At 48.2% G+C, this 26,533-nt stretch overlaps 1 protein-coding gene across 7 annotated transcripts in view; it reads left to right on the plus strand.

The window, feature by feature from the left end:
* MRAS (muscle RAS oncogene homolog) overlaps positions 1-26,533 on the plus strand; it is a 57,991-nt gene that overhangs the window by 8,546 nt on the left and 22,912 nt on the right. For all 7 annotated transcript variants that reach the window (XM_003822476.5, XM_008976060.4, XM_024928073.4 and 4 more), the window contains one exon: positions 16,832-17,042. In XM_003822476.5, coding sequence (XP_003822524.1) covers positions 16,850-17,042 — 193 coding nt within the window. In that variant the 5' untranslated portion in view covers positions 16,832-16,849. The remainder of the gene's footprint in view (positions 1-16,831; positions 17,043-26,533) is intronic.

Genomic DNA, 26,533 nt, shown 5'->3' on the forward strand with positions numbered 1-26,533 from the left:
TGCAATGGAAGCCGTACCAGTGAAGGCAGTTGAACATACTATACAACCAGTGCCTATGTGATTATGTGGAAATCCACATATGTGTTATACTTACAGGCATACCTTTTTAAAGACAAGTTTGGGTTTAAAAAGAAACTACTTGGCATACTGTATATTAGGCTGGCCCTAGTATACCAAGTACACAGATTAAATGTAAAAGTATTTGTGGGCATGTGGATCTGTGGGGAGATTGTTGGAGTGTAGTGGATTCAGGAGACTCCCCCACCCCTTTAGGAGCTGACCATTTATCGGGGGTGTTGGCGGCAGATTCTTGCCTCTCAAAAGCATTATGTATTCATTTCAAAAGCAAAATTAATTTTGGTTCAGTTTAGCTTTTTTTTCCTAATCCTTTAGAATTTCAACGTGCCTTCTTGAAAATTCTCCCTTTTTAGATAACCCACAAATTCATTTCTTTATATTTTCACTCCACTGGAAATGGAGGCTCAAGGAGGAGACAGGCAAAGCCGTCTTTCTTGGCCAACACTGCTCTCACCAGTCTATCATGGTCTTCTTTCAATGTCTGCTTTATTATAACCAGAGATGATAGAAGGAGGGTGGGATCACTGTCCCAAAGACTTGGGGGCGTATATTTTTAAAAACTTCTATGAGCTATGCCTCCTTAGCCTTCCCTCTCCACCCACATTTCTCAGCTTGAGGTTCCTGGGGCAGAGCTGGAAGGCCTAGTCTGTCTCATGCTCCCGCTGAGGAAGTCCAGCCCAGGAGAGGCCAGGTGCCCTGGCACTCCCAAGCAATTAAGGCCAGCTGGCATCATAGCCTTCCCATCCACCCCTACTCACTGACCCCGTCCCCCCGTCCCACCCACCGCAGTGGACAGCTGCCTGAGTCCACTAATCTGGGGCTGGGTGGGTGTTTCCTGCATGTTTGAGATTTTAGGAGGAAATCAAAATAAAGAAACAAAGCCTTTGTTTTATTTCTGGACTCCCAACTGGGGATGGCTGGAGGGATGGAAAGTGGGGAACAGGAGGAGCAGGTCACTTGGCACTTCAACAAAATAACCATTCTAACTAGAGCATTTAACAGGGACTTTTTCTATTTAGGGTTGGGGTGGGTAAATAGGAAAGACGGCAGGGCTGGGAGAGCCCCTTTGTGTGGAAGGAGAAGGTGGGGCCGCCCTTGCCCCAAGCGGGGCCTCTGGCCGTGCCTGGTGTTCAGGCAGGGAGGGGTCTGAGGCCACCCAGCCGGGCTGCAGAATTGGCAGCCTGGGGACTCAGGGACTTTCAGTCCTCCCTTCCTGAAGGAACCCTCTGCTCCAATTTCTGTCCCACTACTTGTCTGTGTGAATCTCCACCTCTATAGCCTCCTCTTCCATATCTGTAATGGGAGTATCCCAGCCACACTCTGGCCTTTCTTCTCTAGTCCAGTTATACTGGGTCAGGCTCTCACCTGACATGTGGAAATGAAGAGGTACATCCCCCAGTATTTCTTAATTCTTCCAAAGGATTTTCTCCTTGTAGAAATTCTCTGAGGGTATCATTTATTTTCTTTAAAAATTGCCCAAGTATTGACGACAGCCCTCCCCATCTGCAGTATTTCTGAAGATTTCAGGGTATGGGCCATGCCCACTGGCCGCGTGGCCTCCACTCCACTTTGCCCCATGTGCATACAGTAAGGTTAGCTTCTTCATCCGCTAGGCCACTATTATTGTATGTAACAGGCATCCACCAAGGGCTTTTAAGAAAGGGAGTTGTCTGCAGCCCAGATCAGGGCAGAAGTTAAAAATGAATGTCAGACACCCTCCCCTTGCTTGGTCACACCCTTGGAGAATGTCTCTGTGGCTGTCTCCTCAAACCTAGTTTACTGCTATTTTCCAGGGACCAATTTTCCTGGATACTTTCCCCCAGACCTTCTGAAAACTCCAAATTTTCATTGCTTTTGATTGCAGAACAAGGATAACAATCTGTCTTAGACTAGGCTGTGGGCTGCCCTTGTCAGATGTAAAGGGGTCTGGGCATGGTGGCTCACGCCTGTAATCCCAGCACTTTGGGAGGCTGAGGTGGGTGGATCACTTGAGGTCAGGAGTTCGAGACCAGCCTGGCCAACATGGTGAAACCCCATCTCTACTAAAAAAATACAAAAATTAGTGAGGCCTGGTGGCATGTGCCTGTAGTAACAGCTACTTGGAAGGCTGAGGCAGGAGAGTCGCTTGAATCCAGGAGGCAGAGTCTGCACTGAGCCAAGATTGTGCCATTGCACTCCAGCCTGGGCGACAGAACAAGACTCTCTCTCAAAAAAAAAAAAAAACAAAGATATAAAGGGGCCGTTAAATAACTCGTCTAAAAAAGAATTAGGCACTCTAGACCTTACCTTTACCTACAGTAAGAACCAGCAGAAGTGCTGGGATTATTAAGCTATCATTATTACTAGCCAGGTCAAATCAGTCCTCTCCTAATGACCAGGGCAAAGCCAGGTGTTATTTTTTCCCTTTCCTGTTAGAACATTTTGTAACATAAGGATTAGAGATGATGTAGATTGACAATATTTATTGAGTACCTTCTCTGTGCCAGATATGTGCTGGGCATTGGAGATACAGTGGAGAATAGAACAGAGGGTGGGCCCTGCCCACATGGAGGCGATGGTCTAGTGGGGAAGATGCATTACATGTTTACGTCTTGTAAACAACTAACTAAGCAGTTAAGTGCCAGCATACAGGATGCTGTCAAGGCAGACAGCTGGGTGCTTTGGGAGACCCTGATAGTAATCTCATATAGTCTGGGGTGCAGTGGGGGTCAGAGAAGTATATTTAAGGTGCTTAGCATGTGGTCAGGGCTTAATAAACGGTCATTATAATGACCATCCCTGGCCACAGGGCCCAGCCTGGTTCCGCCTCCAGCTGGTGGCTGCTACCACCCACCAACAATAGTTTTACACAGAGAGGTTTTTCATTAGGCCAAGGTTATACAGCTAGCAGAGGGGCTTTGATTCATGACTTTTTATAAAAGTGCTGTATGTAGAAAGCAGAGGGGTGGGAAGCTTCCCTCGACCCCCCAGCCAATACTGACCTTTGGACAGGCCTTGCCTCGCAGGAATGGAGCAGCAAGCTGGTTACTGAGGAGAAAAAATGCAGCAGTCATTTAGGGCTTGGGGAGGGAGATGTGAAAAGTAGCCTTCTGCTGAGTGGGCTTAAAACCCTGGGATTGGAAGGGTCCCTGAGAAGCCGTCACACCCACCTCCAGCCTGGTTCACCACTCCAAAGCTAGGTGGCCAGTCCTCCTTCCTCCGCATCTGCTTCACAGACCTTTGCAGAGGAAAATCCCACACTCATTGCCATGCCTGCCTCGTTTTCAGGAAGTTTCCCTTTTATTTGGCTTCAGTCCGTCTCTCTGCAGTCTGGTTACTCTTTAAAAATGAAGGTTGAATTGCCTCTCCCCACCTCAAGGAAGAACCTAGACCCTATGTCTTTCTCATTTTTGGTCAAGCATAAACATTTTCACATTCTTCATTAATGGTGTCTAACATCTTAAATATAAGTAATGAAAACACAGCAAAGCAGCAGCCTTTTTTGAATGTGCCTTTTTGGCCTCCACCTCTCTGGGCTCTGACATACTCCTGGGGTGGGCTGTGTGCCTGTCCCTGAAGAATGCCAGGCTGGCCCATGTCCTGCAGGCCAAGTAACCCCTGCTGCTGCTCTCTTCAGTGAGATCATTTCCTTTGATCTCACACCTCCTTGCACCAAAGCCAGGCCAAGCCAAGGCAGTGTGAAGAGTTGTCTGCCTTAGAACGGCCGTGCCACTCAGATGTGTGTGTGCTCAAGAAGGATGGGTACAGAGTGTTGATTTATTTGGGTTACACAATGTGTAAAACTTTTTCATTGGTGGCCAGTATTTAAAATAATAAAATAGCCAGAAATCTGAGTTTTTGCATAGACTCAGATTGCTGGCTATTCTTTAAAAATTTAGACTATCTGGCAAGCTCATTGCAGATATTATGTTGCAGCAGTCAGCTGGTGCGGGGTGTCAGTAATCTCCTGTTTGCACAGGCCCCACTGCTCCCTGTTGCCTGTACCTATCCCCTTCTATCACTTATTGACACAGCCTCTGCCGGCACGTGCACGTGACTTTGGGATGTCCGTTTTGTTCTTGATTCCCTCTTGCTGCTACTGCAGGGCAAAGCAGTTGAGATGGGGGGATCAGTCAGAAAGCATCCGTCTCTCAGGCAGGGGCCTGTGAGATGCAGAGGGATGCCTGGCCCTGGGATCCGGGCCTTCCGTTCCCTCTCTGTTGCCACCCTGCTCTTCTCCTGGGCTTACCAGATTGAACTGGCGGAACACCGTGATTCCATGAGATGAGCAGTTCTGGGCTGGGACAGCTAAGGAGTTAAGGGACAACCTTAGCTGTACTCTGGGGGCTGGGTGTGGCATCCCCAGCTCAGAAGGCAGGGCCAGTCAGGGGGCCATGCCCTGGGTGCTGGTGGGGTCTCAGTGCTTTGGGAATTTGGACAGCAAGGAAGGACCCCTCATCGCCACTCCTCCTGCTGGGCTGGTGCCCACGGGTGTCCAGTGGGACTCGTCACATGGTATGTCCTTCGTGAGGCCTGCCACTGCAGTCCTCTAGGTCCTGTGTGGCCCATGGCATAGTGCCCACATCACCTCTGTCCTACTGTCTACCCAAGCCAGACTCCCAGCCAGCTGCCAGTATCACTCCTGCATTTGGAAATGCAGACAGCAGACACGTTGGAGCGTCTCTGAGCAGAAAGCTGTGCCAGGGCTCTGGGGTGCCCAGAGAAAAAGAAGACAAGGCCTGGCCCTTTGTCCACTGTCCCACTAGCAGAGGAATGTGACTGTGAAGTAACACCCAGCTCCTAGATTTGAGGGCAGATGAAGAGGGGCATGCCGAGCTTTCGGGTCAGAGATATGGCCTTGGACAAACCACAGAGCCTCTCTGACCTTCACGGTTCCTGAAGGGGCTAAACAATGCCTCTTGGTGAAGCGTCTTGAGTCATCACATGGAATAATGGCTGTGGAGCACTTGCGCTGCCACCTGCCACCTGGCTGGCATTCCATAGATGGAAGCAAGGTGGCTCAGTGGAAGGAGACCTTGGGGGATAGAAGAGGGCCTTAGAGGAAGGAATCGTTTCTGGGGGATAGGACCTGACACTTGGGTACCATCCCTGTCCTTGAGGACACCAGACCAGGAATCAGCAGAGCAGAGGCCATGCGAGGGGAAGGGGGCACTTGGGCAGCTCAAGAAAGGCCTAGAATGTTGTGGTCAGCGGGGAGAGCTTCATGGATGGCATTCCAGGAGACTCTGTGCTTGGGTTAGTTGGGGAGTGATAATGCTGAAGTGGTGGGTGGGACAATGCTAGTGGTGGTTGCTCAGGCCGGGGGCAGACATGGGCCACAGTGGTGGACAGCCTTGCTAGGCCTTGGCCTGGGATGTGGGTGAAGGGCTGTTTGCGCTGCCAAGGGAGAAAAAGGAAGAGAATTTGGGGCAGAGAGGTGGGCAAAGGGGCCCACCCTTGGGCAGGTGAGGGAGGTGCTGGCTGAATCCAGTTTGTGCAGGGTTGAGCCTGAGCAGTGGAGCAGAACAGTGAGGAGGTGCGGGGCTCTGTGAGCAGAGGGCAAAGCGGAGTCAGAGCGGGGCTGGGAGGACAGCAGCCTGCCAGGCTCTGGGGAGGCCAAGGGCGCTCAGTCTGGGGAACCCCAGAGTGTGCAGAGGCTGGCCTTCCCTGGTTGAGTGACCACCAGCGTGACGTTCCCAATTGCACGCAGATTCCTATGGAAGGCTGCAGGAGTCCTCCTCTTTCACTGCGGGTGAGACTGCCCCAGTGCTAGGAAAATATTAATAGACCCCCAGGGACTGAGAACAAGGATTGAAAAATAAAACCACTTCCTACTCTCTTTCCTCAGCTGCCACTCCAAGAAGTTGTGAGCTTGATGCAGCTCTGCCTTCACAGAGCCCACGCCCTGCCCCTCATCCCTGGACTGAGTTCTTTCCCACCCTCCCGGTTGTTGGTTGCTGGGCAGGGGGCACTGTGGGGGGCTGGGGTAGGACCCCAGAGGCCAGGTGGCCAAGTAGCAGGCATTCCTGTGAGCCAGGGATGCCAGCAGGGAATATTGCTCTGAAGGTTCTGTGGCCTCTTAGACACTGAGGCCCTTACCAACTCCTCGGTTCTGAGAGCCGCTTAGACCCACCAGGCTCAGTGGACAAGCTTGGGGGTGAGTGGGGCAGTGTTTTCATTTTGCAACTTGCCAGGCCTGGGTGCTGAATCCCAGCTTCTCTTTTCACTAGCCTGTGCCCTTGGTAGAATGCCTCTCTCCCCTTGGTAAAATGGGGATAATAACCCTCCCCCACAGCTTTCTGCCTCAGGCCTTTGTGGCTGAACCTGGGTTACCTGTTCCTCCGTGACCCTATTCCCATCCCCTTTCCCATCCCCTTCCCCTCCTCTGAGATTCTGGAGCACTTCGAGTTTGTCCTATGTAATTCATCCACTCTGTCCTGGGCTTTTTCTGCTGGTTAACCTCAGTGTGGTCATCAAAAAGACTTGCAGGGGCCCTGTTTGGTTAGGCAGCCATCTAGCAAGCCTACATTGTACTCCCGTATGGACTTGGGGCTAGGGCAGGGTCCGGGGGCCTCCAGCACATGTGAGGCCCATCACACCCAGTGCTCTCCCCTGCCTAGCCCTGCAGCCTTGGGCACTTGTTTTTTCATCATGCAGTGCTTATTAAGCAGCCACTGTGTGGCAGGCACCGTGCGTGGTATAGGGATACAAAGATGAAGATCCCTTGTTTCCAGGGAGCCAACAGTAATCCCTTCCCCTGCCACTCTTACCCCCCACACCCATCACCCCTGCCATGCACACATACACACTCCACATTCCAGTCACATCATGTTGCTCGCAGTACCGAGTGTCTCCTTGGCTTTTCATGCCTCCATGCATTACACTTTTGTCGCTTCTATTCTTCACCTGGGACATGCTTGTCCTTACTGTTTTTTGTTTTTTGTGTTTTTTTTGAGACGGAGTCTTGCTCTGTTGCCCAGGCTTGAGTGCAGTGGCATGATCTCGGCCCACAGCAACCTCCGCCTCCCCAGTTCAAGTGATTCTCCCGCCTCCCCAGTTCAAGCGATTCTCCTCCCTCAGCCTCTTGAGTAGCTGGGATTACAGGTGCCTGCCACCATGCCTGGCTAATTTTTGTATTTTTATTAGAGACAAGGTTTCATCATCTTGGCCAGGCTGGTCTCGAACACCTGACCTCGTGATTCACCCACCTCGGCCTTCCAAAGTGCTGGGATTACAGGCATGAGCCACCATGCCTGACCGTCCTTACTGTTTACGTGGCTAATATCTACTTGGCCTTTAAGACCCCGTTCTGTGTCACTTCTACCAGGAAGCCTTCCGCAGCACCCCCAGGCTGGGTGAGATGCCTCCCACTCCTGTGCTCCTGCATTACTTACCCAGTGTACCATAATCCTCTGCCTGCCTCCCCCACAAAATACACACTGTGAGCCCCACGGGCTGGGGCTGGGCTCAGGCTCATTTATTTTGGTATCTCTAGTTCCCAGGACCAAGCACACAGGAGGTGCTCTGGGAGCATTGACTGGATGTGTGTGATCCCATGGAGCCTGAGCATGTGTGTGTCTTGAGAGGAGCATGTGTGTGTCTTGAGAGGAGGGTCAGTCCAACACTGACTCCTCACCCAGTTTACTCCTCCTCATTTTTCTCTGGGCTCAGGTAAAACAGGGACCTTTCTCATGTCATGTGACCTGTTAGAGGATATACCCCCCCAAACCACAGGGTACCCAGAGGGTGGCTAGGTTTTGTGATGGAGAGCTCTTCTGGATTTAGAAACCAGAGGGAGAAACTTTGTTTCATGCTGAACTTGCTGGCAGTTTGATATCTTCCACATTCTCTTTGGTGAACAAGCAACTCCTGAATACTGGAGAAATGCAAAAGAAGGCATCTGAGGAGCCGTCTTGAGGAGCTTACCTTTCATCCACGTTCATTCAGCAAGCTTTTGAGGGCTTGCTTTCCTGGGACATTGCTGTAGTGATTCGGTGGCCAGCTGAGACATGCCTGCTGCCCTCCAAGGCAAAGTCGGGGAGCTGAGCCCCCACACACATATCGGCCTGCTAGCCTTCCGAGAAGGGAGAGGTAGGAGGCTGAGCTGTGTTGAACTGTCACCTGTGGAACCTGCCAGTTTGCAGGGCGCTCAAGGAACTCAGGAAAGGCTTTGGAGAAGCAGGAGGAGGGACTTGGGATGGACTTCAAAGAAGGATGTTGATGATGGTAACAACTTGATTTTTGTTGAACAGTCACTATGTGCCAGGTACTGGGCCAAGCAAATAAATGCAGCTTTTCACAGCCACCATGAGGCAGATGCTGCCACTGTCCCTACTTTTACAGAAAAGAAAACCAAAGTACAGAAAGTAACTTGCCTAGGGTTGCAGGCTGTCTGCATAGCTCAAGCTCCTTGGCAAGGATTTCCAGTTGAGGGGCCAGTCCTGAGCTGGGCAGGGAACAGCTCGAGTGTAGGACCACAGGGAAATGGGCTGAGGCTGGGGCACGGACCCATATAGGGGATAGGGTCCCAAACAGAGGTGCTAGAAAATAAGGGTTTCACAGCAGCTTGGTGCCCCCAGCTTCCTCACTGGTCCTCAGGGCGGAGGGCTACCTGCTGGTACCAGATCTATGCCCTGGTCAGCAAGCTGTCCCAGCCTGGATCTGGGGTGCTGGGGTGGGAAGTGTCTATTTTTGATAACTAGTATTTGCCCTGGTTGCCCCTCAAGCTCTGACCTGCCCAGCTATTTCACCCACATGGGCAGCGGTCTGACCTTGGGGGTGTCTTCTACTCTGACACCATCTCCCAGCTCACTGCTGACCTCTTTCCAGCACTCCTGGATCAGCTGCCTCTGCCCTGGCCTGACTGTACACACATACTCACCAGCCCCTAGCCAGCAGAGGATGCCTAGCACTACAGGCTGGCAGTGGCTCTGGAACCACACTGTGTTGTTTCAGATCCCGACACTGCCTCTTTCTAGTTTGGTGACCTTCAAAAAGTTATTTTACTACTCTGTGTCTCAGTTTCTTCAACTGTAAAATGGGGATAATCGGAATCTACCTTCTAGGGTTGTTGTGAGAATTAAAATCTTCCAACAGCATCTGACACATTGTTTACCTTAAATGTTCCTATTGCTTTTAACGTGATCACTATTGAATTATAATTGTCATGGCAGGTGGTTTCTGCATACCTACTCTGAGACTCATAGTGCTGGGTCGCAGATGGCTCCGCCCTGAGTCCTGTTTGGGAGGTGCCCGAATACTGGTGGGAAAGACCCAGTTATTGACAGTTGCCATATGAGGAAGCATGTGGTACTTAGGGGTCACGAGTAAGCCCAACAACAGTGTCCCTCCCTGACTTACTTCAACCTTGGCCTTTGGCTTGGATCTCTGGACTTCTGTCTGATCATTTCTGCTCTGCTGACAGCAGTCCAGGTGTGATCCTGGCAGAGGAGTTGAGATTAGAAGAAAAGCAGGGATTGGTAGATTAACAGAAGACTTGGGTAATAGAGATCTCCAGACATCACCAGGCAGGCTACCCCTAAAGGTCCTGAGCCCTTCCTATGGAAAAGGATGGCCACTAAGTGGGATATTTTGGAGGGAACCAGAAAGGTAGTAGTTAGATCTGGGGCAGCAAACAGATTTTCTCTCTGGAGCAGTCACTGTGTTCTGCTGCCAAGAGTACTGTGTTGACAAGGAAGGGGACCATGATCCATCAGTGTTGTCTGCCGTGGCTCTGGGAATGGGGGGGAGCAGCACCCATGCCACCTACTTGCCCTTGAGACTTGATGTTTACGGCATGAAACCACATACATGGTTGGGTCGGTGGTTAGGGCTTAATAACGGAGTGAGCTGAAAAGCACTGGTGGCTTTCTAGAGTAGTTGAGAGGCCCAATGACAGTGCCACACTTGGCTTAGCAAAGATATGAAACAAGGGGCTGGAGCAAAGTCTCGGGGAGCGGAGAGTGAAGCCTTAAGGGATGCCAAGTGGCCTAGACCCCTCTGGGGTCACATGCCATTAACACACAGCCTGCAGGTCAGCGCTCTGGTGAAGCTGCCCATTTCTGGGAATTGTGCAGAAGGGAAGGGCAGCTCCTGGAATGCAGAGCCATTTCCTCCACATGGGTTGGGTCACTCTCCCCAGCGTGTCCTCATCCCCCTAAGTTGGGCACACCCAGACATCATAGAGATGAGATTAGCTTCCCAGGTCTAATTCAGCTCAACGTGAATGAAAGTCCATTCACTTTCCTAAGAGCTCCATTAATTATGAATGTGTCCTCCCCTCTAGCCTGATTTACCTAAAATACTTGCAATTCAATTGGTGGGGTTAAGGGGACTCTTTAAAATAATTAGTATAGAAATACAGAAGCAAGAAGCAGTAAATACCAAACCTTCAATAAAGTTGGCAGCATCTTTGGGAGAGCCTCTGGATTGGCCCTGGGCCAGCCTCTGAGAATCTGTGGTCCTAAGGTCAGGGCCAAGGGAAGCAGCAACAATGATGAAGAATGCCCTGTAGGATAGTGAATCGTGAAAACGCTACCCTAAGAAAAGCCATGTGATGCAGCAAAATGATTTGGCAAAAGAATTGGAGGCAGTGTGGCATGACCGTTCTAACATGACCCTCGGCATCTAACCAGTCCACAGCAGTTGTCCACTAAGGATGGGCGTTGTTGCTGCTATGCAGCTCCTTCTGGGCACCATTTTTCCTGGCCAGTACATAGGACACTGCTTTGGAAGTGATGCTGGGTGGAGTGGGGGGCCTGGAGAGGCTAGGGGACCTGTGGACCCCTTGGCAACATCTGTAGCTGAAGCCATTCATTTAACATGTGCTACTCACTTAGAACAATGGGTGCAGTGGTTTTAGGCTATTGTTTTGGGAAACAAGCTCTGTAGAAGCCCTAGAACCTGGAAGCCTGAGGAGAAGAGGCAAATTTCATGAGGGGTAAGACCCACTGAGCCCTGCCATTTTGCCATTTTGTGGGGGCTGTTGGGGCCTGCTGCTGTCCTATGCAGTGTGGATGCCCTTCCCTAGGGCTGTGGATGGGGCAAGGAAATGGTTTAAATCACCGAAGTCTACCAGGTTGAAGGGAAAGCAGGGGCCCAACTACTTTGTCGATGCAAATATGCCCTTGCTGAGGGGCCCTCCAAGTTTTTCTCACTGAGGCCTTACACCTTCCTGGGGCCTTGTTCTCCTGTTTTATAGATGGGGAAACTGGGCACCAGGAAGTTAAGAAACTTGCCCCAGGTCACACAGGGAGTCTGTATTGGAGGCCACAGTGGAACTCCGGCTGCCTGGCTGTGGAGTTGAGGCTGTCCCTGACCTCCCAAGCTGTCCCACTGAGAACCGTTGGGCTTTTACAAAAGACTATTCCTGGGAGGTCTTAGACACACCCATGCTAACTTTGAAGACTGCTGAGTGAAAAGGTTATACTGGGGTGATCAGTCCACCCAGCCACCCACTTCCTAGGGGTATGAGCCAGCCCCTTTCAGAAGGATGGGTGTGACCCCCTGCTTCTTAGCACAAGGGAGGCCCGTGTGGGTAGAAGGCCGCACTGGGAAAGTGACGAGGGCAGTGTGAGTAGAGACTGAGCTTCCCATGTGTTGGGCTCTGCCTGGCCCCGTGAGAGGCAAAGGAATGAGAGGATGTGGCTCTTGTCCTCGTGGAGCTTACAATCTGTTTGACAAGGTAAATCTGGCATTCAGGGAAACAACTTCAAACCATGCAAGAAGGTTCTACCTATGGGGAAAGAAAGGGAGCAAGAGGCAGACAACAGCCAAAAGAGCTTATTTTTCCATTTACAGATGCCTGAGGTTTTTGTACACATGTTATTAAAATTATTGAGGAAGTGATATTGCCTTTTAGGCAGAAGTTTCCAGTATGAACAACGGGTTTGGGTTGCCATGCAGCCTGTGGCCTGGGCGGGGCCCTGGGAGCAGTGGTTGCCATGGGAACCAGTTCAGCCGCCCCCACGGCCAAGTGGCTGCTGTTCCCAAAGTTGGTTTCTGCGTGGATGGGGCTGCCTGGAACCTCAGAGCCATTTCCCATGGAAACAATGCTCTAAATGATGGGTGATGTTCCCACACAGGCCTATTTTGTCTGGCTGTTAACAGAGCTGAGGTGGTGGTGAGGCTTCTCATGCTGAGAGGAGGCTGGGAATGAGAGAGAGTGTGTGTGTGTGTGAGTGTGTATGTGTGAGTGTGTATATGTGTGTGTGTGCTCCCTCTTCTTGGGAGTAAAGTAAACAAGGTGAGAAAGTGAGCATTTGGGCATCTTCTCAGAGCTCAGCATATCTCACACATTTTATTTCATGCTTAGAGCAATCCTGCAAAGTATGAGTCTCTAACTAACCCACTTTACTAATAAGATACTGAGGCCATAGAAGGTAATTTGCCCAAGGTCACTCAACTGGTCAGTAGGAGGAGTATTCAGCACAGAAAATAGTGGGGAAACTTTAAGGAGAACCCCAAGTCTACCTTATACCACCTTCCCACCTCAAAGGGTCACATCCATCATCCTCAAAAGTGAAGACCTAACATCCTAGAATGATCTCCGAGGTGCTTTTTAGTTGAGAAGGCTGGAAAGGAGAGGGGTGTTGTGAATGTCAGCAGTTTGCTCCTTACCCACCAACCAACCAACTTTTCATTCTGTGGTGACTTTTCGTCGTAGCCTGTGAGTGGTTTTAAAAAAATCTTTCTCTGTACCGCATAAGACCAGCTTATTTTGTAGGAGTGTGGTTCATATCTCTTGGCATCTTGACCTCCCCATCTGCAAAGACATCATTTGATCAGGGTTTTTGGGGGGGGCTGGAGAAACATGCCTATCAAGATGAGATAGCACCTTTAGGAATTGGGGTGTTCTCTGGACTCATTCTCCAGCCTTGGAAACCCCTTCTTTGTTTCTAGCTCACACTTGATTCCAAAGGGTCCTGTCTGTGCCATTAGTCTCATCTCTTAGTAGGAGAGAGACAGTCCCAAGCCCTGGCTGAGAGAGTTGTCCCTTAGCTCTCTCCATGAGGAAGCCAGCTCTGTGGTGTGTAGGTTGTCTGACCATTGTTCAGAAATGCGTGTTGAACCTCTAGTTCATTCAGTAAGTGTCTGCCCTGTGCCAATGCTGTGCCAGGCTCTGGGAGTACAGAGAAGAACAAGATGCTGTTCCTCCCCTTTTGTGCACAGTAAACACGTAGAAAATTCTAGGCATCATTGTGGCGTCTGTGGCAGGAACTTCAGGGCTCAAAGCGCAGGTGGAGGCAGTGCCTGGTGCTGACCCATGAGGAGGTATGTGCTCTCCTGGGGGTCTTAGGTGTGCACAGAGGCTGCAGCGTGACCACAGGACACATTGGGAGACCACAAACCTGGTGGGGGGTGACAGTAGAGTATAAGGGGCTGCGGCACGGGTGTGGCTGGAGAGGTCAGCAGTGGCAGCCAGCGACAGGCATTGAATGTCCTGTGAGGGGGCCTGGACTTTCCTCCTCAGCATTGTGGGGCACTGAAAGGGTTTTCACAAGGGACCCAGTCTGATGTTTGTGTGAAATGAGTAGTCTAGCCCTGTTCCATTGTGTCCTAATTAGAAGGAAACCCCAAGTGGGAAGGGAACCCCGGCTTGGCTCCCTGTGGTGTCTGAGGGTTCAACCTCTGAGAGCAGGGTGCTGTCAAAAGGAGGGGGCCCCCACTGGCCATTTCCTGCCAGCTGCCTTGGCAAGCAGAGGGCATTTTTTAAGGAGTCCCCAGGTGATTTGGCTGTGGGTGGTCTGAGTGCCGACTCAAAGGTTCATTCATGTACTCCAGCATATTTACTAGTGTATTTCTTATCTTGTTTTCTTTTGAGAAGAAAATAAAGACAAACGGTTTTCCTTTTCAATACCTTCCCACCCACTTAGTATTTTTTAGTTATGTCGCTGCCAGCAGAGAATGGGAGCTTTAAGAACAGCCAAACACCGACCGGGAACGGTGGCTCATGCCTGTAATCCCAGCACTTTGGGAGGCCAAGGCAGGCAGATCACAAGGTCAGGAGAGCAAAATCATCCTGGCCAACATGGTGAAACCTGTCTCTACTGAAAATACCAAAAAATTAGCCAGGCATGGTGGTGGGCGCCTGTAATCCCAGCTACTTGGGAGGCTGAGGCAGGAGAATCTCTTGAACTTGGGAGGCGGAGACTGCAGTGAGCTGAGACCGCACTACTGCACTCCCGTCTGGGTGACAGTGAGACTCTGTCTCAAAAAAAACAAAAACAAAACAAAAAGCCAAACACCAGCAAACACCTTTCACCCATAGCCCAGCGTCATTGCCCAGGACAGGGCAGCAGTTGCAGAGGGGCAGTGAGGAGTGAACCCCACGCTCTGCAGCTCTGAGAGGCAAAGGAGAGAGGCCACTGGGCCACCCCTCCCTCCCCATTTCTGTCACCCTGCAACTCCCCTCCGCCCTCTCTCCTTGGCCTGCATTCACTGTCATGGATTTGGCCATGGAAGAGCTCAGTTAAGTGAAGCCTCAGCCCGTCCCGTGTTGTAGGGAGATGCTGGAACCAGATTCCGGGGCCACAGCCGGAACCTGGTCCTATACTGCCCGAAAGGAGCTGAAATCCCCACTCGAATGAGAGGAAATCAAACATTTTCAGGTGGCTTGAACATTTTATTTTCCTGGGAGCATTTTAATAGTGTTAAACTTTTCCAGTACACAAATATAATGCATGCTTGTTGTAGAAAATTGAAACATTAAGAAAATGAAAATGCCCTGAAATCTGCCTTAGAGACAACCATCTGCTAAAGTTCTTAATGCCTGGATCCACACCTGGCATTAGGATCAGGTGTACTTACTAGCTGTTTTGCAGCCTGTCTTTTTTTCATACATAACAACACACTTTTTCTAGGTTAGTGAATATCTTCCTTTTAAATGACTGCGTAGTACTCCATTATATGGATAAACTTTAACTTTTCCCCCCAACATTAAGTTATTTCTATTTTCCCCCATTCTTAACATCTTTCTTCACTTCTCTGATTATCTCCTTAGAATAAATTCTCACATGGGGTAGAGCTGCAGGAGAGGGTATGAATATATTTACGCAAGTGTATTTTCAGTATAGCCTAGGCAGATTTGCACTTTCTCTGCAGTGTAGCAAAGCTTGTACTTCTCCGACCCTTTGGGGAAGTCCTAAATGTCAACATCAGGCTTCAGTAACTATAAAGGGTTCTGCAATGACTCTCGACTGTAGCCCCATGCAAATCAGTGTGGCCACATAACCCACATTTGTGTCCAGCCCCCTTTCTGTCAAAATCTAGAACTGAAGACTATTTTAGAGCTGAAACTAATTATAAAAGTAATCTAATCCAGCCCTTTAAACTCATAGATAAGGAAACTATGGCTCAGAGAGGTCAGTGGCCTTCCCAAGTAGCAGCGGAGCACACAGGGCACCCAGTTCTTTGTCCTCCCTGCCACGCTGCCACCCTCCTCTCTGTGAGACCATCGGTTTCCCAGTCACACGTACACCATGCTTTTCCCCTCCCAATTTGCACAGGGATTCTTTCTTTTCTTCTACACAGCCGTAGGATTAAGCTTTCCCTCCCTCGATTTTTGTGCTACCCAGGAATGCCCTACCAGGAGGTGGTATTGCTTCTTCCTGGCAGGGTCCACAGTTAGTTAGCAGTTTAGGTTCCTCGCTACAACCTCCAAATTGTTCTTTAGGGGATCCCCTTAGCTGCACCTGTGTTTAACATTTGGTGCTGTCAGCCTCCTTCTGGAAACTCTTGGCTTCCATCATGACCACAGATCCTGGTTTCCCTCCTTTTCTTCTGAGTGCCTCCAGAAGGCTCCCTCCTGCCTCTCCTCCTTGTCACTTTGTGACACTGTTTACAAAGGTCACTCTTCACTTCTGTTAAGGCCCGATTATTCTTTAGAATCCTGGTCCCACTTCCAGCTGCCTCCTGGTCACCTTAGCTCAGGGTTTCTCAACCTCAGCACTATTGACATTTTAGGATGGATAATTCTTCACTCGGGGGGACTGCCCTGTGCATTGTACAATCCCTGGTCTGTGCTGAACAGATGCCAGTGGTATCCACTCCATTTTGACAACAACAAAAAAATATCTCTAGACATTGCAAATATCCCTGGGGAGCAAAATTCCCCTGACTGAGAACCACTGCCTTAGCTGGCCTCAGCAGCATCAAAACAAAACTTCGACCTGCTCCTACCCCCTCCTCCCCAAATAAAATGATTCCCGCGTGACTTTGTGTATAATACAGGCCAAGAAGCAGAGAGAAAGGAGCCACAATCATAGAATTCTGAAACTTGGAAGGGGCCTCAGAGTCCCAGAGCTCAGGTGTGCTAAGCTATCATGGCCCCCTTTCTAAGCTTAGACACAGCTTCAAATCCTTCTCAGCATAGCAGCCCAGTTAATAAGAGGGGATGTGAAAGATGAACCTCCATGCCAGCCCTGCTCAGACCACTGCCCTCGTGTTAACCTGTACAAGTAGAGTTTAGTGGCCAAAAAGCTTATTTGACATGGCTTTTGGCTGTACTTGCTAAACAAGACCAGTGGTACTGTGTCCTCAACACCAGGCCTGGCACATAATTGGTGTTGAATAAATGATGGTTGAATAAATCACTTTAACAGTGACTGTCTCTGGGTAGTGAGACCAGGGGTAATGCTTTTATTTTCTTTTGCATTTCTTCATTTTCAAACCTCTTTATAATTGAGAGTATTACTTTATAAAGGAGGAAAACATGAATATTTTCCCCTAAGTTAAAAAAGCCCTCTGTCTCATTCCACATGTCTTGCTTCCGCAGGTCTGACCTACGAGAAACATGGCAACCAGCGCCGTCCCCAGTGACAACCTCCCCACATACAAGCTGGTGGTGGTGGGGGATGGGGGTGTGGGCAAAAGTGCCCTCACCATCCAGTTTTTCCAGAAGATCTTTGTGCCTGACTATGACCCCACCATTGAAGACTCCTACCTGAAACATACGGAGATTGACAATCAATGGGCCATCTTGGACGGTGAGACCTGGGTGGCAGCCCTGCATTGGGTGGGATAGCAGATGGGGAGGATCAGGGAAATTTGACAGGTTTCAGTGGGGCAAGATGGTTTCCTTAATGTCGCTGTTATGGGATGGTTGGTATAAAGCCGTGTGTCGTTTTCAGGGTGAATTCTGAACAGGGAAGGCCTGCGTAGAGGGCTTGCAAGATTTCGTGGAAACCAAAATGTGCATTCAGCAAAGAGGGGAGGCTAGAATCATGCCAACTCAGTGATGTCATGTGTGTTTTTTCTTGCTGATCAGAATCTCTGATTAACAGTTATGGATGTCTTTAGCTAATAAAAAAGGGAAAAGCAAGTTGTTTCTTAATGAACATAGTTTACTTGGTACTTGTCCTTTGAGGGGAATCTCTTGGATCTGACATTGTGTTTCTAGCTGAGTGTGAATTAGTCTGGATTACTAGTTCTAAGTGTGGCAGCCAGGCCAGCAGTAGCCACAGCATCAGAAAACTAATTAGAAATGCACATCCTTAGGCCCATAGTGATTTGGAAATTTTGAGGGTGGGCCCAACACCCTGTGTTTTAACACACCCTCTAGGAGATGCTTGAAATCAGGGAGTATTAAATCTTCAACTTCGTTATTTTTCAAAGTTGTTTTGACTGGTCTAGGTCCTAAGGTATTTCTATGTGAGTTTTAGCCTCAGTTAAATTCTAAAATTCTAGATTTTGATTGGGATTGTGTTGAATCTATAGATCTGTTTGAGGAGAGTTGATATTTTAACAACGTTGAGGCTTCCAACCCATGAACACAGTATCTCTTTCCATTTATTTATTTATTTATTTGTTTGTTTGTTTATTTGGGTCTTCTTTAATTTCTCTTGTCAATTTTATTTGTAGGTTTTTTTGTTTGTTTGTTTGTTTTTGGGGGGACAGAGTCTCGCTCTGTCACCAGGTTGGTGGAGTGCAGTGGTGCGGTCTCAGCTCACCGCAACCTCCGCCTCTCGGGTTCAAGCAATTCTCTTGCCTCAGCCTCCCAAGTAGCTGGGATTACAGGCACGCGCCACCACACCCAGCTAAATTTTTTTTGTATTTTTAGTAGAGACGGGGTTTCACCATGTTGGCCAGGATGGTCTCGATCTCCTGACCTCGTGATCCGCCTGCCTCAGCCTCAGCCTCTCAAACTGCTGGGATTACAGGCATGAACCACCACGCCTGGCTTATTTGTAGTTTTCAGTGCATAGGTCTTTTACATGTTTTGTCAGATTTATACCTGCATCTGTATTGATGCTACTGTAAATTATTATTTTTGGTTTTTTATTTCAATTTGCTATTGTTTGTTGCTAGTATATATAAAAACAATAGGTTTCTGTATATTAATCTTGTAACCTACAACTTTGCTAAACTCAGTTACTAGTTCTAGTATCTTTTTTGTAGATTCTGCTGGATTTTTCTGAATAGACCATAGTGACTGCAAGTAAAGACAGTTTTACTTCTTCTTTTCCAATCTGGATGGCTCTTATTTCTTTTTCTTGCCTTATCTCATTGATTAAAATCTCTGGCATCCTGTTGAAAAGAAGTAACAAGAACAGACATCCTTGTCTTGTTCTTGATCTTAGGGGGTAAGTGTTTGGTCTTTAGCATTAAGTATGATGTTAGTTGCAGGCCTTTTATGGATGGCCTTTATCAGGTCATGGAAGTTCCTTTCTATTTCTAGTTTACTGAGAGTTTTTATCAGGCATGGATGTTGGATTTTGCCCAGTGCTTTTTCTGTGTCTACTGAGATAACCAAACGGTTTTCCTTTTTTAGTTTGTTAATGTGGTAAATTACATTGATTGTTTTGTTTTGTTTTTGTGACAGAGTCTTGCACTGTCACCCAGGCTGGAGCACAGTGGCATGATCTTAGCTCACTGCAACCACAAACTCCTGGGCTCAAGAGATCTTCTTGCCTCAGCTTCCCCAGTAGCTAGGACTGTAGGCACACACCACTGTGCCCGGCTAATATTTTATATTTTTGTGAAGATTGGGGGGAATCTCCCATTGTCGCCCAGGCTGGTCTTGAACTCTTGGCTTCAAGCAATCCTTCCATTTCAGCCTCCCAAAGTGCTGGGATTACAAGTGTGAGCCACCATCCCTGGTCCTTGATTCTTTTAATATTAAACCAAAATTGCATCCCTGGAATAAACCCCACTTGGTCATGATGTATTATCCTTTAATATTGTTGGCTTTGATTTGCTAAACTTTTGTTTACAATTCTTATGTCTGTGTTCTTGTGAAATATTGGTCTATAGTTTTCTTGTAATGTCTGTGTCTAATTTTGGTATCAGAGTAATGTTGGCCTCATAGAACGAGTTTTATTCAATTTTCTGGAAGAGTTTGAGTTAAATTGGTATTTCTTCCCTAACTGTTTAGTAGAATTCACAAACAAGGCCATCTGGCCCTGGAGTTTTCTTTGTGGGAAGATGTTTTTGTTTTTGTTTTGAGACAGGGTCTCGCTCTGTTACCCAGGCTGGAGTGCAGTGGCATGATCAAGGCTCACCACAGCCTAGACCTTCTGGGCTGAAGCAGTCCTCCCACATATTTTGTCTGTCTGTTGGTTGTTTCAGCTGAGAAGGTAAATCTGGTCCCTGTCACTCCATCTTGGCCAGAAGCAGAACCAAATCATGACTTCAAAAAAACACAACTTTGTGGCTGGGCGCTGTGGCTTACAAGGCCTGTAAATCCCAACACTTTGGGAGGCTGAGGTGGGCAGATTGCTTGAGCTCAGGAGTTTGAGACTTGCCTGGGCAACATGGTGAAACCCCATCTCAACTAAAAATATAAAAATTAGCCTCGGGTGGCTGAGGTGGGAGAATCACTTGAGCTCAGGAGGCAAAGATTGCAGTGAGCCAAGACTGTGCCACCTCACTCCAGCCTGGGCAACAGAGTGAGACTCCCTCTCAAAAAAACAAAACAAAACAAAAAAACTTTGTAAATATATTTTAAAAGCACTGAATTATATACTTTTAAAGTATTAATATTATGGCATGTAGATTGTATCTCAATTTTAAAAAGCACCGTCCTCCAAGGGTTTGTCTGCAGCCCTGGGACTTTGAACAATTTGAACCGGTACTAAGCACCTTCCCATCTTGGGACTTTGCATTTTGTCTTCTCTCTGCCTAGAACATTGTTCCTGCAGAAACACTGATTTCATTTAGGTCTCAGCTCAAATGTCACTTTATCTAAGAGGTCTTCCCTGACCAAACCATTGACGCTAGTATCCACCCCACCCCAGTCATTTCTATGCCCAACTCTGTTCTTCTTTATTCTGCCTTTTATGGTTGGACATCTTTTATCTTTGTTTGTGTTTTTGTCTCTGCTGACTAAAATATAAATGTCTGAGAGCAGGGACTTTATTTACTGACTGCATTATTCCTAGCATCTAGAATACTGCTTGGTTCATAGTAGCTCCCCAGTAAACATTTGTGGAATGACCAAATGAAAGAATAAACCTTGAACGATATATGTGTAGTGAAAGGTTTGGTGTGCTAGCTATATTATTCTTTTCTAATTCACATTACAATAATAAGTATATATAACTATTAAAATTAAAACTTACATCTGTGCACTTTCTAAAATCATTTCATGCATCACCTATTGGAATATATGGCACACTTTGGGATATACTGAGTTAAATAAATGTAAACAAGTTTCTTCACTGCAGGACTTACAAGAACTTTTAACATGCAAACACATACTAGAGGTGTAGTGATAGGATACATTGTCCTTAGAGCTTCCCACAGGGGTCATTTTTTGCACGTGATTCTGAACTATGTTCCATAGAGAACATTCTGAAACACATTGCATAATGCATGTAAGAAAGTAACACCATGCCTGGTACATCGTTGGAACTCAATCAGTATTTCTCTCTACAGCCATATAAACTTCTCTGACTTTTTCCTGAGTACCTTTGGATGTTAAATTGGTTTCTGAGGAAAAATGTTTTCCTCAAGATTGAATGTTTTCCTCAACATTTATAGCAGGAGCAGCAGGGAGAGGGGAAACATGGCCGCAGCATTATATTAGAAGTGTGCATTTGCAAAGCCTGTGTTCTGAAGTGCTTGGGCTCTCCATGGCATTACTTTAGAAGAATGAGTTTGTTAAGCCTCTAATTCTGCCACCAGAGTCAGGCCCGATTTAGGGCATTGCCCACCCAGGCCTTCCTCGGGAATAGACACCAGATTCCCAGATTAGATGCTTCTCCACTCCATTAGATCTGCTGTTAAGAAAAGGAAGACTTGGCCGGGTGCGGTGGCTCACGCCTGTAATCCCAGCACTTTGCGAGGCCGAGGCGGGTGGATCACGAGGTCAGGAGTTTGAGACCAGCCTGACCAACATAGTGAAACCCCGCTTCTACTAAAAATACAAAAAAAATTAGCCAGGCCTGGTGGCGCCTGTCATCTCAGCTACTCGGGAGCCTGAGGCAGGAGAATTGCCTGAACCCGGGAGGCAGAGGTTGCAGTGAGTAACTCTGAACCTTTCTGGGGCTGAACTTTTCTGGAGTGGTCTGCACCCCTCAGATGGCCAGGACTTCCCTGGGCATCTGGATCCCAGGGGTCCTGCTCCCCTGAGGCCATGCCATCTTCGGGGAGGTACTAAGCCTGGAGGTGCCCTCGGTTGCCCTGTACCCCACTGAACTCCAGGGGATCTCAACTCTGCAGTTTCTCTTCTTCCAAACTCAGAAAGAGTAAAAACGTGGCAGCACGATGATGAGGAGAAGGAAGAGAATGATAATTTTGATGACGGGGTATTGAATGGGCAGAAACTGTGTGGAAGGCCCGTGCTAAGCACATTGCATTTGCTGTCTTTGAATCCTTACAAATGCTACTGTGGTAGTTGCTGTTGTTACTTCTGTTTTATAGTTGAAGAAAATACAGCAAAAGTTTCACACAACCAGCAACAGTTTGAGCTACCTGTTGACTCCTACCCACTGTCAGTCTGGTTGTGTAGGAAAATCCTCCCCCACAGCACAGTGGATCCTTGTGCCTCTGGGAAGGGGAGCTGAAATCCCAGGAAGAAGTGGGTGTGGCTGAACTATCATACCTCTTCTGCCCTTCTTACTCCTCACCCAGGGTCCTTCAGAGAACCAGGTGCTCCGGTTGTGATCTCAATCTCACGTCAGAGATTTGCAAGCTGCTTAAGGAAGCCTTCTCCGTGACTTCCACACTGATGATTCTCACAGGCTGCCTGCTTTCTTGCAAACCTGTTTCTTGTTTTCTTCCAGGAAGTCACATTGCCTGTCTCCTCCCAGAACCTAAGAGACAAGAGCTGGCTGGCCTCAGGGGCCAGCAGCCAGGCTCTCCTGTGGCTGTGGGACCCCCAGGCTTTGGAGCAAGCCTGCTCTGAGTTCTTTCCTGCAAGGGTTCGGGATCCTCATCTCACTTTACATTGTCAAGGGCCCAACCCTCGGAGCCTCTCTTCCTCCCCGTCTGGTCCCTGCTTCTCCACTGTGGGGTTCGCTTCGGCTGTCCCATCTCCATGCTCTCAGCCCTCTCCTCCTGTCTCTGACTTTGGAACACTACCTCACCTTGGCTTTCAGCTGTGTGACTGCCCTCACCCCAATTCTCTCTTGTCATGAATCAGGAAGCCCCAAACCTTCGGCAGAGCCATGGAGTTTTGTGTTTGTTTTATTGTGATAAAGTGTACATAACATAAAAGTTACCATCTTAACCATCTCTAAGTGCATAGTGCATTCACTTTGTTCTACAACCATCCCTCCCGTTCATCTCCAGAACCTTTTCACCTTCCTCAACTGAAACTCTGTACCTATTAAACACTGACTCCCCATTCTCCCCTCTCCTCAGTCCCTGGCAACCACTATTCTGCTTGCTTCCTTTTCTTTTATTGATATCATATTCATACATATTTTGAGGGCACGGTAATGATCAAATCCAGGTATTAGCATATCCATCACCTCAAACATTCTTTCTTTGTATTGGGAACATTACAATTCTTCTCTTCTAGCTATTTTGAAATTTGCAATGAATTATTGTTAACTATAATTTCCCTACTGTGCTATCAAATACTAGAACTTATTCCTTCTATCTCTTTGTATTTCTGTACCCATTAACCAACTTCTCTTCATCCCCCGACCCACACACCCTTCCCAGCCTTTGGTGTCAATCATTCCACTCTCTACCTCCATGAAATCCACTGTTTTAGCTCCCACATATGAGTGAGAGCATGCGATATTTGTCTTTCTGTGCCTGGCTTATTTCACTTAACATAATGACCTCCAGTTCCATCCATGTTGCTGCAAATTTTTTTTTGAGAAGGAGTCTCACACTTGTTGGGCAGACTAGAGTTCAGTGGCACGATCACTGCAACCTCCCCCTCCCGGGTTCAAGCAATTCTCCTGCCTAAGCCTCCCAAGTAGCTGAAATTACAGGCACCTGCCAACACGCCCGGCTAATTTTTGTATTTTTAGTAGAGATGGGGTTTCACCATCTTGGCTAGGTTGGTCTCGAACTCCTGACCTCAGGTGATCTGCCCACCTCGGCCTCCCAAAGTGCTGGCATTACAGGCATGAGCCACTGCGCCCAGCCTCATTCTTTTTTATGGATGAATGATATTCTATTGTGTATATATGCTACATTTTCTTTATCATTCATTCATTGAAAGGCACTTAGGTTGCTTCCTTACTTTTGGCTATTGTGACTAGTGCTATGATAAACATGGGAGTGCAGGTATCACTTCAATATACTGATTTCCTTTCCTTTCAGTGTATACTCAGCAGTAGGATGCTGGACCATATGGTAGCTCTATTTTTAGTTTTTTGAGAAATCTCCATACCATTTTCCACAGTGGCTATACTAGTTTATATTCCCACCAGCAGTATCCAAACATTCTCTTTTCTCCACATCTTCCCTAGCATTTGTTATTTTTTGTCTTTTTGATAATAACCATTGTAACTGGGGTGAGATGTTATCTCATTGTAGTTTTGATTTGCATTTCATTGTAGTTTTGATTTGCATTTCTCTGATGATTAGCGATGTTGATAATTTTTTCATATACCTGCTATCCATTTGTTTGTCTCCGTTTGAGAAATGACTATTCAGGTCTTTTGCCCTTTAAATCAGAATTTTATTTTATTTTGCTAATGAGTTGTTTGAGTTTCTTATATATTCAGGTTATTAATCCCTTGCCCCTTAAACACTAAGTCCCCATTTTCCCCTCTCCTCAGTCCTTGGCAACCACCATTCTACTTTCTTTCTTTTTTTTTCTGAAATGAAGTCTCACTCTGTCACCCAGGCTGGAATGCAGTGGTGCGATCTCGGTTCACTGCAGCCTCCGCTTTCTGAGTTCAAGTGATTATCCTGCCTCACCCTCCTGAGGAGCTGGGATTACAGGCGCGCACCACCACGCCTGGCTAATTTTTGTATTTTTAGTAGGGATGGGGTTTCACCGTGTTGGCCAGGCTGATCTCGAACTCCTGGCCTCAGGTGATCCACCCACCTCGGCCTCCCAAAGTGCTGGGATTATAGGCGTGAGCCACCGCGCCCGGCTTCTACTTTCTGTCTCTATGTATTTAACTAATCTAGATACCTCATTTGAGTGCTATGATAAGTGGAATAATATTTGTCCTTTTATGTGGCTGGCTTATTTTAATTAGCACAATCTATTCAAGATTCATCCATGTTGCTGCATGTTCTGAATTTCTTTCCTTTTTTTTTCTTTTTTTTTTTTGAGACGGAGTCGCGCTCTGTCGCCAGGCTGGAGTGCAGTGGTGTGATCTCGGCTCACTGCAGCCTCCGCCTCCCGGGTTCAAGCGATTCTCCTGCCTCAGCCTTCCGAGTAGCTGGGACTATAGGCACGCACCACCATGCCCAGCTAATTTTTGTATTTTTAGTAGAGACTGGTAGCATTTTCACCATGCTGGCCAGCATGGTCTCAATCTCTTGACCTCGTGATCCACCCGCCTCGGCCTCCCAAAGTGTTGGGGTTACAGGCATGAGCCACCGCGCCCGGCCTTCTCTCCGTTTTAAAGCTGAATGATATTCCACTGTATGGATGTACCATGTTTTCATTATCTGTTCATCTGTGGATGGACACTTGGGTGGTTTCCACCTTTTTGCTATTATGAATAACGCTGCTATGAGCATGGTATATAAATATCTGAGTCCCTGCTTTCCTTCTTTCGTCTTAGAGTTCTTGTGTGCCTATTTTTTCTGTTGGTTAGGGATGGAAGGCTGCTAAGCCCCTCACTTTACAATTGTGGAAACTGAGGTACAGATGGAGAGGTCACTAGTCTAGGGTGAGACCTAGCTAGCTGGAGAGCCAGGTTTTGGGCTTCTTGACTCTGCCGAGCGTGTCCTCCACCCTGTCCCACTACCTCCTGCTTTGGCCCAGGCCTTGGACCTCTAAGGTGGGATGCTGACCAAATACTCTGCTCACTTACAACAGGGCAGATGTCTCTGGTCCTCCCCACCCTCTGGCTCCCAGCCCCGCCCTCTGCCCAGCCAGCCTCTGGAACTTTGCATCTTTCTTCCATCGGTGGAGAACAGCAGTGGGCCCTGAGTCTCCAGACACTGCTTCCTACCTTGGGGTTCTTGGGCCCAGCTCCGCAACCTCTCTGTCTCCGACTCCCCAGCAAGGGCCCAGTGTTTTCAAAGAGCAAAAGCCTGGCTCTTCTCCTGCACCCTCAGAAGCTGGGACATTTCCACCCTGGCTTCTGCCCAAACCTCAGACACAAGTGCTGTTGTCTTCTCAGAGGGGCCTGAACCTGGCTTTTCCCCCACACACTTGAATCCACATTCTTTCTGGGGACGAGGAGGAGAGGAGGACATTGGAACGGCAGGGAGAGGAAAAGGAACGTTTACTGAGAGTTTTTTTTTCCTGAACCGGGGACTTTACCAGGGGGCTTTATGCTCAGCAGGACTTAGGCCAGCTTCAGAGTGGGCACTCTCCATAGGCCCCAACTAAGAATGGGGTGCAGGCAGAGCTGGCCTGTCACCCACCAAGGGGAAGCTGCCCTTCCCCTGCCAGCAGTGATGTGGGAGGAATTTCCCTCTTTCCCTTCATAGGGAAGCATGGCTGCTGGCCTGAGATTATGCAATCCAGCCCTGCAGGCCTGGGCCTGACCCTTTGTCCCTGCTGCATCAGCCATGCTGCTGAAATGCCTCACTGATCTCCATGGTGCCCAGGGCAGTGCTCTCTGGTAGAAAGCCCTTCCTCACATTGCTGACACATCTCTTCCCAAATCCTCTCTTGCTGTCTGTCCTCAGAGCGGTGGTAGCAGTTACTACCAACCAGACTTTTCTTGAAGGCCTCACGCTAAGGGCTTTTACAAGGATGCCTTATTTCATCCTTGTGACAATTCCGTGAAATTGAGATTAGTCAAGTGAGAGTAAATCACTTTCCAGGTGAGCACAGCTGCTCTGCAGCCAGTGTACCTCAGTACTGCGGTACTAGTTGGTAAAATAGCGAAGTACTCTCTACCACCGGAAAATTGCTGCTGCTGCTGCCCTGCACCCGAGG

This window comes from Pan paniscus, chromosome 2 (assembly GCF_029289425.2).
Source record: "Pan paniscus chromosome 2, NHGRI_mPanPan1-v2.0_pri, whole genome shotgun sequence".
NCBI classification, from domain to species: Eukaryota; Metazoa; Chordata; class Mammalia; order Primates; family Hominidae; genus Pan; species Pan paniscus.